General features: G+C 43.4%; 1 protein-coding gene across 5 annotated transcripts in view; it reads left to right on the plus strand.

Moving 5' to 3' along the window:
* Nucleotides 1–3,359, plus strand: part of HEG1 (heart development protein with EGF like domains 1) — a 51,423-nt gene extending 48,064 nt beyond the window's left edge. For 4 of the 5 annotated variants that reach the window (XM_061370016.1, XM_061370014.1, XM_061370018.1 and 1 more), the window contains 2 exons: nucleotides 1,278–1,452; nucleotides 2,945–3,359. In XM_061370016.1, coding sequence (XP_061226000.1) covers nucleotides 1,278–1,452; nucleotides 2,945–3,094 — 325 coding nt within the window. In that variant the 3' untranslated portion in view covers nucleotides 3,095–3,359. The remainder of the gene's footprint in view (nucleotides 1–1,277; nucleotides 1,453–2,944) is intronic. The other variant, XM_061370017.1, reaches the window with a different exon arrangement.
* The last annotated feature ends 14,004 nt before the right edge of the window (nucleotides 3,360–17,363 follow it).

Raw genomic sequence — 17,363 nt, forward strand, 5'->3', positions numbered from 1 at the left:
TTCTGCTTTCCACCAACCAGGCTAAAAAAATTGAACTGTGTGTCTCTTGAGGATGTGCCTGACAGTCACATTGTCTAAGGATAGAGATTCAAAAGAGTCCTTCCCTGTCAGAGCTGTAAGGCAGCTATAAGTCTCCAAAAATGCAAGCTAACTAGAAAAGAGAAGTTTAGTCAACAGGAGGGGTTACTGGCCATTGCTGAAGTGGTATTTGAGTGTATTTAAAACTATTTTCATTTTCCTTTATGGACAAGTCCTGCATGTGCTCTTACTCTGTGTGTCTCCCTCTCAAACACACACATGTGTGTACACATGTAGCTCCCATAGCAGCAGGTAGATTCGGACTAGAAGCAAGATTCAGACTAGAAGCCTGCCAAGGAAGCTCTGCTTCATGATTTATATATCATGAAAAGGGCTTCCTTGAAGTAACACCCTCTCCCTTTCATTCCAGCTCCCAAATCTAGGATTTCAAAGCTCTCTGATTAAAGTTGTCAACTGGGTTTATCAGTAACACAGATGTGGCAGTAAATTGGTTGGCACAGTGGTATATGCTTGTTCCCTCATGTTTTGAGCTAGGGTGATCAGCAAGCCTCAGCCAGGAGGGTGTGATGGCCAGATCCCTGCAGGGATGGATTGATCTCATGAGTCCTGGCCTTCGGCAGGTTATGTGACTTCCTGGAGGGTACTCTGATTTGAACTGGAAGTGTCGCCAAAGTCCACTCATACATGATAGTCATGTTAGGAACATTTGGTGTCATTCAGTCCAGCCCCATTTAGGTTTTCCTTCTGAGGAACTGACAGTGACATAGTGCCTAGAAGTGCTATACTTGAGCACTTGGAGACTTGAACGCCATGGGGGCTTCCATATGTTTTTCTTTCTTCCTAGATTTCCATTACTTTTTAATTGACCCAGGTGGACACACACATTTATAATAGACAACAGGCATGAGTGGGAGCAGGAGAGGTTCAGACTGGATGTAGGAAAAACCTTTTTCACCAGGAGGACAGTGAAGCAGTGGAACAACTTGCTCAGAGAGGATATGCCATCTATATCCTTGGAAATTTCAAATCCCACCTGCTAATGCCCTGAGTAGCACAATCTGACCTCCTATCTAATTTTGCCTTGGAATAGAAGATTGGACTACAGCCCTTCTGAAGTGATCTTTGTTCCCAGTCAAGGTTCATTACAGAAGTAAATCTTCTGAGATCATGTCAGAAAAGCATGCAAGATAGCAGGATAAGTTGTATGTTTTCATTTTCCTTCATTCTTTTATAAACAGGAAGAATAAAAATGACATAAGTAAACTCATTTTCAAGAGTGGGGATTTCCAGATGTCACCGTATGCTGAATATCCGAAGAATCCCCGGGCACAGGAGTGGGGCAGAGAGACGATCGAGATGCAGGAGAATGGGAGCACCAAGAACCTGTTGCAGATGACAGATGTATATTATTCGGTATCACACCATAGCTTAACTATTAACCCTTTGTGCCTGACACAGCAAAGACACATTCCTGATGAGATGTCATTAGGAAGAGTGCTAGGGAAATGTCTAGGAGCATTTTGGTAGATGCCCCAAAAGCCCAATACTAGAGAAAGACAGTTAAAGGTTTTGGGCAGACTGCTAGGTATCCTTGTGGGTATTTTTTTCACGTCTACCCTCACTGATGATGCTGAAAAGTTGTGACCTCTGCCTCTGGGACTTCATCCCAATATGGGAAGATCCTGGTCACTGAGGACCCCTCTTTTTTTTCCACTTTTCCTTTCTCCAGTGTGCAGGCAATTTCCTGCAGCAGAAAGGGTGTTTAAGGAGCATCCCTTCAAGCTCTGAAGTGGCAGGAAAGAAGTAGTGGAGGAGTAATAGGCTGTGTAGGACACAGAAAATCACAAGCATAACACCTGCTGTCATAGTTGGTACCATCTGCTAATGTCTGTATTCAGAGCTGTGATGCTTTTATATCATCTGTCACTAATCTGCAGCAACATACTGGAAGTACTTAAGGTGTGTGTGGGTTACTCATGTGAGTGAAGGTTGCAGGATTTCACACAACTCACACATTCTGGACTTTGGCTTTCCAGAGCAGAAAGCAGCAATCAATACCTTTTTTCTGGCTTGTATTTTAAGTTTTCCAGTAAGCAAGTTTACTGGATTTCACAGCCTGAATGGAAATATTTCTCCTTCTTGCTTCCAGTAAGAATGGGAGATTTGGAAATAAAAACACATTTCTTAAACATTTTTAAAGACTTTTTTTTCTGCTGGTGACTAGAAAGGGGAGCTTTTCAGAAAGTGGTAGGTGATCAGGGTTTTGTATGGATCTTCTCCATACCAGATCAAGCCAGGTGGCTTGATGTTACTTACTAGGTGAAAGAATTGTACAGTCTTGGTCTTAGACATCAAAGTTCCTTAACCATGTGTCCCCAGGAGATTTACTTAAGTAAGAGAAGGGAAGAGAAAGGGAGGTCAGATCACTTTGACATACAATCCAAGCCCCTGTGTTGGGAGAGTAGGTACCTATGGTTACTGGGGAGAGAAGTGCTCCCAGGTAATACTCAAAACAGATGACTAACTTTGATTTTCTAGAAGTGTTTACCTCAAGGATGGCCCTTGGGACAATATCCTTTTGATGAGTTGTTTCCATACCTGATCTCATCAGCACAATCCTTGGATTAAAAATTAACTGTGCACTTAGACTGCATTTGATGGAGTAAGGTAAACTTCAAATCTGCTAATTGGCAAGGTGTTGAATCTAGATTGCATCAGAAAAACTCCTTCGGGCAATGCATAGCTCCCACATTAAAAATCATTCCAGGTTATAGAGGTCATTAGTAATCGTGTTGTTCCTTCTAGCTACTCAAATAACTGCTGGGAAACTTGGTAAGGCTGTGTCTGAAGGAGGATTTGAGTGTGCAAATAAGACCCTTCTTATTTCATTTTTTTGCTAATCCAGCCAACTGGACTGAGAAATCCTGAACTGGAAAGAAATGGACTTTATCCTCCCTACACTGGTTTGCCTGGATCTCGACATTCATGCATCTACCCTGGACAATACAATCCATCCTTCATTAGTGATGAAACCAGAAGAAGAGACTATTTTTAGCAGGGAGTGGAAAGGGAGTGGAAGATTGACACAATTCTGTGGCCCTTGATCCCCAGGTACAATCTGTCTCCTGGGCAGTTCAGCCCATATCAGTCTTACTCTTCCCATTTAACAGGAAGGACTTTGAACTTCATGCCAAGCATTGCTGCCCTGAGGAATCGTTGCACTCCCTAAGCAGCAGAAGGAAGGAGGAGGAGGAAGAGGGAATGGCTCAAGGTGCACATCACTGAAAGACCCAGGTGGAAGTTAATACATGTACTCCAGATTGGTTCTGTGCTGCTTCTTCACTCACTTTACGCTACATGGCAAGCATGGATCAGTATAGGCAGATGAACTGTGCCTAGCACTCTTCACTGAATACCACTAAAGAGCATTTTGTTTACAGATCTTGTTTTCTGTTGACTGTGCTTGTCTTCTTAGCCAACCTTTAGGCAAAGATTTACTTTGCAAAGTGCAACTGCTCTTGGTAGGGCAAGTTTGTCCACTCCCTTTTACATTGCTGCATTGCTTTCTGCTTCATATACAACAGGGAAGCTGGCTTGTCCTCTGGCCCTAACCTTCTTACTGGTAGAAATTGTTTAAAATGCTGGGTCCTTGGTGAAGTCTGGTGCCTGTCAATGTAAACTGAATTCATGAGCTGATTGATTCCAAGGAGTATGGGAAAGTTAGTCATACCACTACAATTTTAACTGAAAAAAGACAAAGTTGATCTTATGCGCTGCTTTGAAAACTTTCCATATATAAGAAAGAGTACGAGTATGCTGTTTTGCCAACCAGCATAGCTCAGAAGTGATGCCACTGTACATCATCATAGCGCTTCTGTATAGGAACTTATGGGGCTCTGTTTCTCTGCAGGGATTTAGAAACAGCAATATAATGTTAAATAATTGCTCACAGGGCTGTGAATTCAGCATGCTCCTTAGAATCTGGGAAGTAGCAATAATGCTATAGCCCTAGTTGGCAGTGGAACCTGAATTCTGGGCACTACAGGCGGGACATAGTTTTCAAACCTCACCAGCCCATCTTGACTTCTGTAGGAGTTGTGGAGGCTTTCAGTACTGTGGAAAATAAGGCTCGCTGCAATCAGTTGTATTCAAGGGAGAGAAAAATAGTATGTTTTCGATCCTAGTGGAACAAATATCGCTTATATTGAAGTGTTCTGCTTGCTTTCATCATAGTTTTGAATGATTCATACCAGGCAGATTTCCTCACCTAGGCATGTTAATTCATATTACTCGTTTTGGCAAAAGCTGAAGAATGTGAGTTATTATATTTCTCACCAAAGATAAAATTCAACAGTAATGGGCTGTATTCTGAGCTAGGTGTTGAAAGAGATCTTACTAATCACAGAATCGTATAATTTGGGTTGGAAGGGACATTAAAGATCATCTCTCTATAGGACCCTGCAGCTGAACCCTCACAGTGCTGCAGGTGAGGTCTCCTGAGAGCAGAGGGGGAGAATCACCTCCCTTGACTTGCTTTTGATGAAGCCCAGGTTGTGGTTGGCTTTCTGGGCTGCAAGTGCACATTGCTGGGTCATGTTGAGCTTCTTGTTGATCAACACCCCCAAGTCCTTCCCTGAATTCATTCTCTGCTGAGGCTGGATTTGTTCGTGGGGTTGCAGGAAGTGTAAGGAAGTATAATGAAGTATATGCACTGCTTATCTGTAATGCAGTGTTAACCTGACATCCAAACCCATCCAGATACAGATCCTTCCCCTTAATGTGACTGTGCTTGTATGAGAATAACAAATAGCACAATTCCTTAGCCACTAACCCACCATCTCTCTAGTGAGTACATAAGTTAGTTTCACTGAAGAGCAAATACCCACTGATATTCTCTTCTCCCCACCATGCTTGAAAAATAGTGCCTACAAGTTCAGAATGTAGCTCAACTCACTGAAGCACTAAGGACCATGGGATGCATCCTCCAAAGTGCCTAACCTCAAGTACGAACAGCAGTTCAGATATGTTGTGTGGTCGCTCGCCAGAGGCAAACCTGAGGTGATTAGGAGCCCTCCACCAGGGAGCAGGTACTTGTGTTATACAGATGGTGTGAGTTTTCAGATCCTTTCTGGCTGTTGTGCTCTTTATCAAAAGTGAGCAACAGCTACCCAGTGGAAGGGGAGCTAGCACTAGGCATCTATTAGCTGTGAAGGCTAAGAGGTTTCTGTTTCCTCAAAACTGCAAGACAGGAGAGACACCACAAATGTGCTTTGAAGACACAGTTAGGTGCACCAGCCATAGCATACAAGCACAGTGTCTTTTTATACCTCACCCCTTATCTACTATGTAGAAACAGTAGTGTGAGCTTGCAAAAAAATTAAAAAATCTTCATGGATGCCTAGGGCAGTATCCTTACCCTTTGCACTTACATGATCTTTTGGTGACCGCACATGCAGCTTCATGCTTGTCTGATCCATAATCAACCTTGCAGGTGTTAGTACACCTGTTCATCTGAACTTTAGGGAAGAAATGAATGGATGCTCATGGGAACTGCAGCTGCCTAAGGAGCTGTATTTAAGGAAAACTCTAGTTAAGTAGCCAAAATAGTGTAACAGGTAAGGCAGAAGAACTAGCTGTTCCTTTCCATACTGATTTGTGTTTCCAGTCCATAAATGATGTTCTTCCTTTCATTAGCAGCTGATATCTTAGCTGCACAGGATCCATTGTATGATGTGATCTCAGGGTTTGACTCTGCTGTGCTATAGGATCCTTCAGAGAGGACATTGGCAGGGTCTTTCTGTGCCAGTCAGTTGCCTGTTTTTGAGAGTGCCTGGGACAGAAAAGACTGCCTTTCCCATGGTATGGAGGAGGGTTTTGTCTGTATTACAGAAGCAAAGGGGAAGCTGGGATTCATGTTAAGTCTAAATCCAAGGCATATAGGTGAGCACTGGGATCCGTCCCTCTTTACTAAAGCAGCTGAGTAAAAAGGAAGAGTGTCCCAGCAATGATGGTAGGATTTAACCACATACCAGCATTTTCTCAGCTACTGAAGAATTTATACACATGCTTATAGGCAGATATGTTTAACTGCTTGGTTATTTTGAAGACTGGGAAACGTGGCTGTGTGTGCCAAGTACAAAGTAGGAAATACCAACTCACACTGCAGGTCAATCCCTCCATTTAAAGAGTAACATGGACTATATGAACAAAACTCCTGGTCTGTATCTCACAGCAAATTTCAAGGGATTTGAGTGGAAATGAGAGAGTACTATTCCTTATTGAGATCACACAAAAGTTTGCAAGCAATTACTTTCAATTTCTCAACGATCTTTGAATTCTTCTTAATGCTGTATCTGGAATGAAAGTCTCAATAAACCCAGCAGGATTTTCTGACTGAGGACTGCAAAACTTGGCCTTTTCCAAAGCAGAGACTTTTACTGCACTGAAATTTTCTCTCTGCCAAAGCAGGTAAATGTTGGAAAATTTCTTATGAGAATTTATCCATTGCAGGCTGACTTTCTTTTTAGCTTTGATAAGACAGGAGTCATGGTGCCAGTACATAGTCCATAGGAGGTGGAAAAAGGTCTCTTCTGACTCGCAGTACCTTCTCTGGGTGTTGTAGGAGGTCCCGCTCAGCAAACAGGAAACGATTTAGGCAAAAGTCACCACCAGGGTGAGTGCGGGTGCTTTCCCACATGTGAACCAGGAAATCCTCGTGGAGCCAGCAGATGCAGCTCTAGGTGATTCAGATCCTCAGGTTTCCACCAGCCCTGCCACGTCCCACACTGCAGCGTTTCTGGGTGGAAGGGGTGGGGTACACTGCAGTGTGCTTTGCTAGTTTATGGTAATTATTTTACTGCAGTTGTTTACTAACACATTCCAGCAGCAATGGGCTCATCCAACCACAGCAGGTATGTGACCTGTTTCTGTACAGCTTACCTCTGTTAAAGCTGCCACCAGGATCCTCTTTGCCTGCTTCCTCTTTGTCTTCTGTAAACTAAACACCTTCTGGCAGTGGAGTGGGGCTTATGGCTCTTGTCAGATGTGAGAAGGGCCTCGTGCCCTCAAGACTATTTTTAAGTGCAGATGCCTGTCTGTTCAGTATCTTAGTTCCCATAGGATACCCAAATAAATGCATCTTAGACTATTTAGACTACTTCTAGCTACCCCAGATTTCAAATTTCGAGCACACTGGATGTTTTTGCCAAGGGAAGTTTTTAAACCACTATCCAAGAGGACAAGATAGAAGTGGTATGTTTCTTCTAAGGAGGATGCAAGTTGTTCAGCCAGATGTGAGGAAAGGAAGAAAAACTACACCAACACTGCACAGAAATTTTCTGTTGCTCCTGGCAGCTGTGGAAAGCTGGGGGAGAAGTAAGCAAGGGCCCGTAGGCAGTTTTGTGGGTGTATTTTTGATTACCTTTGGAAAAAATGCTAATTCTGTTGCTTGACAGGAGAAGATGTGGAAGGCACGTGTTTGCTACTATGGTGCTCTGCCAGTTGTGGTAACAAAAGCCCTTCGCCCACAGAAATACCTCTGGTAGTAAGCCTAGGAGAGTTAGTCCCAGTGAACAGAGCACCAACATGTAGATTTGAGGGACCATTCAAAAGGGACGCTCGTACATGCAGCCTTCCTGTGTCAGCCATACACTGCTGCTGTCTCTGGCCAGCCTTGCCAGATGCACTGGAAAAATGAGAGGCCTTTTGCGTACTGTTGAAACCTCACAGTGCTGAATTGGGCTACATGAAGAAAGGATTTTGACGCCCTTTTCTTTCCACATTTACAGCATTTATGTAACACAGCAGCAATGAATCTCGTTATTGCAGCATTTCCCGTAGGTCTCACTGTCACGGTCATGTACTGAGTCACACCTTGTGACCAGCCTTCTAAAAGGTGTTTGCCTCCACACTACATGGTAGTAAAAAGCTTTAAAAAACAGCAATAAATTTTAGTTAGAGGGAGGTGCTTGTCATTGTGTAATTGTTTGTGCCAGTACTTTTAAAGGGTGTTTGCTGGGAACTGAGTGAGCAGCAGGGCAGGTCTTGACATTGCTGCAGACACCAAGCACTTCCCTAGGACTTGTCTCTAATGCTGGTCAATGGCCATATCCGTTCCAAATCCAGCTGGACTTCTCGTTCCCTCATAGTGATGTTTAATCTTCAGTTTTCTTCCTTAAATTAACAAGAAAGGATGCATTTTACTTATATGCTCTTCCTATGCTGACCGATGTTTTTTCCTCTTTACACACAAAGGACCTAATCCAGCATTCATTATAGTGGCTGGGGTAACTCTCACATGGACTGTAATGGATATTTTTTAGGCCTAAATTATTCCACCTGTGTGTTGTATGTGCTTTCCCATAGGTCCATGTTCTGCCTATTTCTGTGATACTGTTGCTGCCTTTCCATGTTTTATTTATTTTTTAAAGTATACTTATTACTGTAGCAGGACCTGTATTATGTGAGATTGTCCAAAACAGATTGCAACACCTTCCTGAGAAGAGAGTGGATGTGAATTTTGTGTAGTTGTTTTACTGATCAGCCAACCTGTTGCCTTGTGTGTAAGATCTTCTAGGAATGTAGAGGTGCTTCCTCTTCAGTCAGAGATAAAAACAGCTATTCAGTTCACTCTTACTTGTCTCTTAAGAAATGAAGCAAGATCTCTCAGTTTTGAAAGGGGCATTCACTGTGTACTTCTAAGATTTCAGGAACTTTGCAATGTGTATTTAAGTGTATTTAATTCTTCATTCCCTTGTACTACTGAAATTAAAATCAAGGGTAAAAAAAATAACAAAGAAAAAAAAAAGAAAAAAGAAGCAAAGCAAGGAATATGCCTATGTGTTTTGCAGAAGTAAACATCTGAAGTGAGTGTGGCTCCTGTAGTGTAAGGTCCGTATGTGGGATAACACCTCTTCTGTGTCTGCTTTGTTGTGCATGTGCATAATATCCTTGTTGAGGAAAAACATAAAAAGGGTGCCTGATGTTCCTCAGAAGTGGGATGTAAGTGCTAAGTCCCTTGGTCTTTATTCTGGTAAAATGCTAGAAGGAATGAGAGTCTTGTTTGGGTTAATGACTGCAGCAGGCAGCTCCCAGATCTGCAGAATCCTATATGGAAAAGTCCCATGGAATACAGTAAAATCTGATCACTTCTGTTGAACAGTGCCATAGAATTCACCTCACATAAAAGGTCTCAAATAAAATCAGCTAGTATAGGTTTAGTTTAAAGACAAAACAGACAAACAAAAAAAAAAAACAGAATAAATACTCAATAGTTTCCTTTTTTGAAGGAAATTCTGTTAAACTCGGTCACTTGTTTTAAGCCCTGTTAAATTCTACAGGACTTCCTCCTACCAGAAGGTCAACCTCTGTGTGTAAAATCATAATGGTTTATTTGAACAGCTTTCAAAATTGCAGTAGTAAAGCTCACCTTTTGTAAGCTCTATTTCAAAAGGTAAATTTTTGGCATTTGTTTGTGCTTCTTTTAACAACCTGAGTGTAAACTTGCTTTATCTTCATGCTATTGCCCTGTTACTTTCTCTTTATCTTTAAATGTTTGCTTCCAAGTTGTTGGGGTCCGGAGGACATTTTCCAAACCAGTATTATTTAAAGTTTTATCATATTTTCAGACTCCACTAATTATACAGTACTGTAGTAGCAAAATATAATTTTTAAGGATTGGATTATTTTTATACCTTCATCCAATATTGTTAAATCTGGCGTTCTAGTCAGTATTACAAAAGGATACAATAAAGCTATGAATATTACAATGGCTCAGCTTTTTCATTGTCTTTAGCTTTCCCTGTAAAGAGGTTCATACACAACTATAATTAGAAATATAATCTAGAAAACAAGAAATTCTATAGTTCTTTTGTTCTTCTTGTGGTGCGTGGTGATTGAATACCTAAAATGAAAAGCAAAGAAGAAATGGCTATGTTCTGTTAGTTGTGCTAAATGAGCTTCTACTCAGCTGAAATACAAGTTGTGTTCTGATACATTTAGCATTAAGAAGCTAATTAAGTAGCATTAAGCAGCTCAATTTATTTTTTTCATCAATTTAATTTTTCATCTTACTGGAATTGCAAGAGAATTAGTGAGGTTGTGTTTTTTTGTGTGTATGTACATGTTGGAGAGTTGGAAAACCTCAGGAGAGGTCGGTGCAGCATAGCTGTTTGAAAGGGCAAGGGGTTGGACCTGACCCCAGTAAGAACACTCCTACCTCAGTGAGTTCCACAGGGGACTGTGAAGAATATACATCTGAGTGTCTCTTAGAGGAAGAAAGAAGAGGATACCCTGAATCCAAATGAGCACAACGTCCAGCCTAGCCTGATGGGAAGAGGTGTGATGTGGAAGAGCATCTGGAATAATAGCAGGTATGTTCATCTGGCACTAAGGTGGGATTCATCTGCTTTATCAAAACTTAGGTGGCAGATTGAAGCTGTTTGAACCAACCATTTGGCTCCTCTAGTAACCATGAAAATATACAAGCTTTCGCAGAGAGTAGCTACCCCCATGTTAAGATAACCTTCACCCTTGACAGCAGTGTCACAAGACCCCAGACTAGACAGCTGTCTTAGATGAAGTAAATGCCACTTGAAGAGAAATGGTGAGTCTAAAATATCTTCATAGAATAATAAAATCAGAATGGTTTGGGTTGGAAGGGACTTTAAATATTATCTAGTTCCAACACCCTGCCATGGGCAGGGACACCTTCCACTAGACCAGGTTGCTCAAAGCCCCATCCAACCTGCCCTTGAATACTTTCAGGGATGAGGCAGCCATAGCTTTTCTGGCAACGTGTTCTAGTGCCTCACCTCCCTCATAGTGAAGAATTTCTTTCTAATATCAAACCTAAGTCTACCCTCTTTCAGTTTAAAGCCATTCCCCCTTGTCCTGCTGCTACTTGTTCTTATAAGAGCACAGCTTGGTGTTCTCAGCAGACTTGCTGAGGGTTCACTCAATCCCACTGTCCGTGTGGCTGACAAAGTTGTTAAACAGCTCCAGTGCCAATACCAGCCCCTGAGGAATGCCGCTTGTCACTGGTCTCTGTTTGGGCATTGAATTGTTGACCACAACTTTTTGAGGGGCGGCCAGCCAGCCAATTCTTTATCCACCAAGTGGTCCATCTGTCAAATCCATGTCTCTACAGCTTAAAGACAAGGATGTTGTGCACGACAGTGTCAAATACTTTGCAAAAGTCCAGGTAATCTTGCTACATTCTGAAACTTATAGTCTATTTTCTACTTGGATATAGTACAGAATTGTGTTACATGCCTGCTCCTTGTCCTGTAAGACTCCAGTGGGAAAATAATGGAGAAAGTAACCTGATTAAATCCTGAGGTTCTGTTCATTTGCAAGAGAAGGACTGCTAGCAGTGTCTCAGTTTTGTTACCAATACTATTGCAAGTTGTTCTATTTTATGTGTGACATCCGTATCTTTTAAGCAAATAGGCAGTGCAAAAGAATTGGTCACAACATTGCCATAAAACTAGGGAAAAGACCCTTGCAAATACAGACAAGAACATGATTTAACAGTTCTGCCCACTTCAGATTTGCATACCAATGCTTCTAAGACCACCAGTGTGTGCACTCAACCATCTTGTGGATCACTTGAAAAGAAGTTGAAGTGTATCTGTTTCCCCTGATCATGGGTGAATCTGCACGTATAGCACTTTCATTTAGACTTTCTGGAGGTTTTTTTTTTAAACTTACAGTTAATTGAAACGTATATTTCTACTTGCGTATGTAATGTGCAGTGGATGAACCAAATTACATATGTAGTAGTAAAATGTATAGGAATTTAGTAAGGAATAGGATTGAAAAAAATACAGAGGAATAAAGTATCCATCTGATGCATGTGTCTATAGAAGACACTTGCTCCTACTTGAATGTATGTCTTCTGGCAGCGTGATTGCCCCTTAATTACATGCAAATTACAGTTGAATAATGAGGCTGCACAGGACTATGCACCTCCTAGTAGATAAATGAGGCCTTGTACCTTTGATATTCCATTTTCTTGCCATCAACAACGATCAAGAGAAAAAATTCCATGTTTGTTACTAAGTACAGCATACTTTATTCCATAACAATCACATGTCTATGCTCTTGGTTGCCATGTTTGAGCCTTGATGCACAGCTCTGGCTTTATAGCTTCTGGAGAGTTACTTAGTTATACCTGCAAGGGAGTTTTCTCTGTAATTCCTTACAGGACTTCACAACTGCTGTGGCTATGCAAGTCTGGATTAACGGTCAACTATCATTTAAATATGTGCTTAATAATTTCGTTCATAATTGCATTAGAGCTGCTGATGTTTCACCGACATCAGTTCTCCTGTTTAGGTAATTCTCTGTGTATGTTCTCCTTAACCATCAAGACTCTGTTACTAATTCCCCTACAAACTGTCAAGCAATGTGTCACATACAGCTTGTCACCCCTCTTCTTCCTGGGAAGAGCCTGTTGTGACTACTGGTGCATCACAAAATGGACAGGGAAGGGCAAGCAGAGACAAAAAGATCTGATATGTGCAGGGGCATGTCTGTTCAGCTCATTATTTCCTGGGGGAACTGCTGCCTTTTGCATTGCAAATAATTCACACCTCCCAAACTGTGATCATGATAAACAAGAACAACCAGGTAAGAGTGGAAGTGAACTCTAAAAACATAACATGCCAGCCCCTGATGTGCATTCACTGTAGAGAATAGTTTTAATGTGGGGACTACACACCCAACCAGTAGATACCAGTGTAGCCAGCAAAGCTACACCGCTTACACCTGCTGAAGACCTGACCCTCATTTTCAATAATCATCTGGGAAGTTCTCTTGGTCCTATACTCTTGCTTCATAGCCAACACAGTGAGATTTTAAGACCTGGGTTAATCTGATTGCACCTTGAGGCAGCACTGGAAAATCAGGGCATATTGTCAGGATTGAAGAGTCCTGACAATATGGGAGGATATTGACAGAGGACCACTGGCATACAGCTCTGCCAAACACCCTGACAGCCTCCCTCCCCTCTGCACACCGATTTCCAGCTGAAGCACATGCTGTGGCTGCCCAAATGGCTGGTATCTGGGGGGTTGGGTCTTGCTGAGGTCCCGCAGCACAGTCTGCTCAGGACTGAAATGCTTTATTCTAACCAGACTTTGGGTTCAGTTTTTGGGTGGCCCCTGCTCTCCATGAGGTGAAGCTGGGAGGGCAGTGGCGGCCTGGGGCAGACGTCAGATACTGCCCAAGCAGGGCGGCACAGTGTTCTGGTGACAAACACTCCACAGGCATTTCTTTCCCTTTTTCTGCCAGCTCCTTGGCAAAGGAGTGTTTTAAGGAGGAGTCCAGAGGAATCAAATGGGTTGGAATGGGCAATTGGCACAAGAGTGAGCCACCACAGGGGCAGGAGCTGGATTCAGCATGGCTCAGAGGGCAGCTGGAGTGAGAGGGGTCTGTGGAGGGCCTGAGCACACTCCCTGCAGTCCTGGGGCTGGCTCTGACCCTGGCCGGCCTCGCAGGCCAACCCTGCTCCCTGGGCAGGGGCAGTGGGGCAGGCTCTGGCTGCTCCTGGTCCCCCACCACCCTCAGCCACGCAGCTCCCTGACAGCAAGCATGAACTGCATCGAGCCCAGGCTCTCGCCACCCTAGCTCTAGCTCCTAAGGGACTCCCTAAGCCTGTCCTGATCCCCCACATGGCTCCTATTGCCATAGGGAAGGCCAGGGACAGTCCTCATGACTGGACCTGGGCCTAGCACTGAACTCTCAGGGTGGGAAAGGGAGGGCATATTGAGACCCCATCCTCGTCTCCCTTCAGAGCTTGGGATTTCTGCCACCCCACATAACTACCCTGGAGACCACAAGGGTGTCTGTCATGGGGCTCCCTCCACGTCTGTGGGCCAGTCTCAGTCTGCCAAAGGGCAATGCAGATGCTGCCCAGGGGTCACTGTGGGGACTGGGGGTAGGTGTGGAGAGCAGGCTGCACTGGAGGGGCTTCAGGGCTGGAGGAGCAAAGGAAGATGCCGACAAAACACCCCATGGTTTGGACTCAGCATCCTGATCAGGACCACATGGCACGGTGCAGAGGGATGAGGCCACTCATTCCACGTACTGTCAGGCATCCATCCATTTTTGCTGTCTGCAAGTCACTGATGTTTCCTGGTTCAGTACAAGTTAAAAGTTTAGGACAGCCCTCAGCTCAGGAATGACTTGAGCAATTCTTCTGGTCATTCGCACCCTCCATACAAGGAGAGCCACTCTCTGAATATACAAGATTAATACACACAACTGCTGTTCTTAAAACAGCAGGTGAAACAAAAGAACGTGAGGCATTTAACATGCAGAGCTATTACTTTGCATTCAGAAACGTGTTCATAACCTGCCAGTGTTGCTGGCAGTGGAGTGTGCCATAGGAGACCAGCTGCACAACCATTAGAGGTGGCTTTGTTGGGGGGTACACCAGTGCGTTGCTTATCCTTCTTGTCCATATCTGATAACAGCAGGATAGGCTGTGTTATTTCATTGAAGGACTTTACTGGCAGTTGTGGCAGGATCTAGGCTAACCCAGGCCTTCAGAGTAAGCGAAATGACACCTTTGCCTGAAGAGGAGGAACTGGAAATCACCATGGGCCATCCGACTTCAAATGGCCTCAAGCAGCACATTTTACTGGAGCACAGAGCAGAACAAGCACACTGTTCAGCTAGAGAACTGGGGCAAGTAAGGCACATAAAATAAGACGTTTTGTGAAAACCAGATCCTTCCTGAAGAGACTTTTCTGATTTTGGTCTCTAGCAATTTTCAGAAGCTTCCTGGGATGCAATATCAGAACGTCTCTGTCTCCCACTTGTTTTGCCTGTGTCACAGCTGTGTTACCAGCTTTATGGCCTTCTGGGCTACTTCTTACTTCTAGATCTGCTGCAGGCTGCCTGCTTCAGCCTGACCATACCTGCTTCCAAATGTCCCCCCAGCTTCCTTTCAAGAAAGAAACACTGCCACCCACAGATAAAGTCAAACAGCATCTGCCTGTCCTGCCTGCTCCCCTTTCTCCTGCCACACCACTTTAGTGAGCTCATAACACATGTAAGATGGCAGCAAATAAAACATCCATAATTGCTGCTGGAAAGGCCAAGGTCAATACTGTTTCTTTGATGTCAAAAATGCAGGTGTTGTCTGTTGTTTTTTACTCTGCTGGGCAGCAAGAAGTACTTTGGAATACAATTTTGCTTATAAGGAAGGAACAATTGGAGTCTGAGGCATAGAGCTCTTCTGAACTGATACTTTACTGCAAGGGAAGTGAGCATGTCAGTCCCAGGTACTCTGCTCCAAGTGCATAATTAGCATGCCTTGGGATGGGATAGCTTCTTCCACTTTAAGAACAGATTATAAAACACCCTCTATTTACTTTGCACTGAAGGTGTCAGTATGGAGACCTGGCAAAAGACCGCTTGTGTGTTGTCAGTTTCCACGTCAGCTTATTTAGCAGTAACTTCCTTGTGTTAACAGGTCTTGAGCATTTATCACTTAAAGGAAGAAAAAGCCTTGCAGGTCCAGGAATCTCCTCCCAGCCTGAGGAAGAAATAAAACACAGCTTGGATCTATCATTTGCTGCTTGCCACCATGACGTCGGCTTGGGGCTGAACCCTCCACCTGTTGCTCGGACCTTAAGTGAGCTGACGCCAGAAGAGAAAAGCACTTTCTCTTGAGTTTAGCGGCAAGTAGCAGCAGCAACAGAAGTCGCAATGAGGTGCTGTGTAGTCCTTGCTGTGTTGCTCAGCCTGGTGTTCTTTTCAAAAGGTAAGAAACACTATCTTCTCTTTTGGGATTTATCAGGGCAGTGTCCTGGGTTCAGCTATTCTGTGGCAGTGAATGGGTTGCTTAGTACTTTCAGCAGCTGCTGAGGACCTGGAGGTCAGTGGCGCTACAAAATTCAGCATGCCTAGATTTTGATTAGTTTGCAACAAAAAATTTCACTGCAAGCCAACAGCTTTCCTTGATCACAAAGAATGCCAAATCAGTGGTGCTTGTGATTAACCTAATTCAGCCCATTCTAAGAGCAGTTTTCAGGACCTGCACACTAAACCCAGGTAATTCAAGCTCTATTACCGTCACAACAAAAGGTGCAACTGTTCCACCCCAGTACCCAGGGAAAGGAGTGCTGCCACTGGCCTTCTGGCCAAGGGCTCCTAAAGCAATCAGCCTGGAAAACAGCACTACTACCTTTCACCGCCTCCTATTGAAATTAATCGTCACCACCAACTGGGGTGGCAGAGGGTTGCACCGTGGTCCATTTGAACTGAAGGGCAGGTGTTATTTCTTAAGCTATTTTTCCTAGCATTGAGACAAACTTGGTCATTGTGGACCAGAGCACAAACTTGCCCGTCTCCAATATTCAGTGACAGATACCAGGGAGCGAAGGCATTAGCAGAAGTAGGGTTAAGGCTTTTATATGAAAAGTTTTGTGGTGACTTGAAGCTGTGGGATGTCAGGAACTCTCAGCTCATACAAAACTAAAGCTACAGAAATATGAGCCAAATTAAGACCTTCACTGATGCTGCTAAGCTTGCAACAGGTGACAGATGGTTGTGGGTCTTTGTTGACTACTGTGAGTGAATATATGTATTTGAACATATGTATAAGAACTACAACATGCTACAGACCAATTTTTACCTATAAATTATAAGCATATAAGTCTTCAAGACTGTCAGTTATTTTTCTGATTCGAGGATTGTGGGTAACATCATGATGTGAAACATCTTGACCCGAGAGCGAGTGAAAGCCATGTGAGTCCTTCACTTACTTGAACAGACTTTGCATCAGGATGGGTCTGCCCAAAACCATTTTTCATTCTAAGCAAACATTGTAAAAGCTTTGCAGGATGTATCTGTTTGAATAGTACTGGCAAAGACCCTGCCCTTTTCTGCAGCCAGATGTCTCTCTTATTCCATGATCTCCGTTTCTTTATCTCCATAGTAAAAGCATAAATCTCTTAACACACAAGGTTGGGTATAAGCAGACAGAGCCATAAAATAGCCACCTTTGCTCAGGTTACCTTTGACAAGCTGGTCAGCGAGGTTCAGTTGCAGCTCATGAGCTCTGTGATCACCACAGATGTGATTCTTCTCAAGTCCAAATGATACTCATGGATAACTTAGCCAGAGCCTCTACAAGGCCAATAGTTCTAGACTAAGAATTAGATCTGTAAAAGCTTACTGCCCCAAGATCCTGAAACAGGATCTTGAGATCTAGACTGAGAAGGCAGTCTATAAACAATGCTCCAAAACCATGGTCTGTGGACAGCATAGATTCATATTATCCTCGCTGTAGGAAAAAAGTATGTTTATTTTCA

The sequence above is a fragment of the Neopsephotus bourkii genome, unplaced genomic scaffold, assembly GCF_033783945.1.
Source record: "Neopsephotus bourkii isolate Nb327-2 ecotype Australia unplaced genomic scaffold, CSIRO-AGI_Nbou_v1 NB_1526, whole genome shotgun sequence".
NCBI lineage: Eukaryota > Metazoa > Chordata > Aves > Psittaciformes > Psittacidae > Neopsephotus > Neopsephotus bourkii.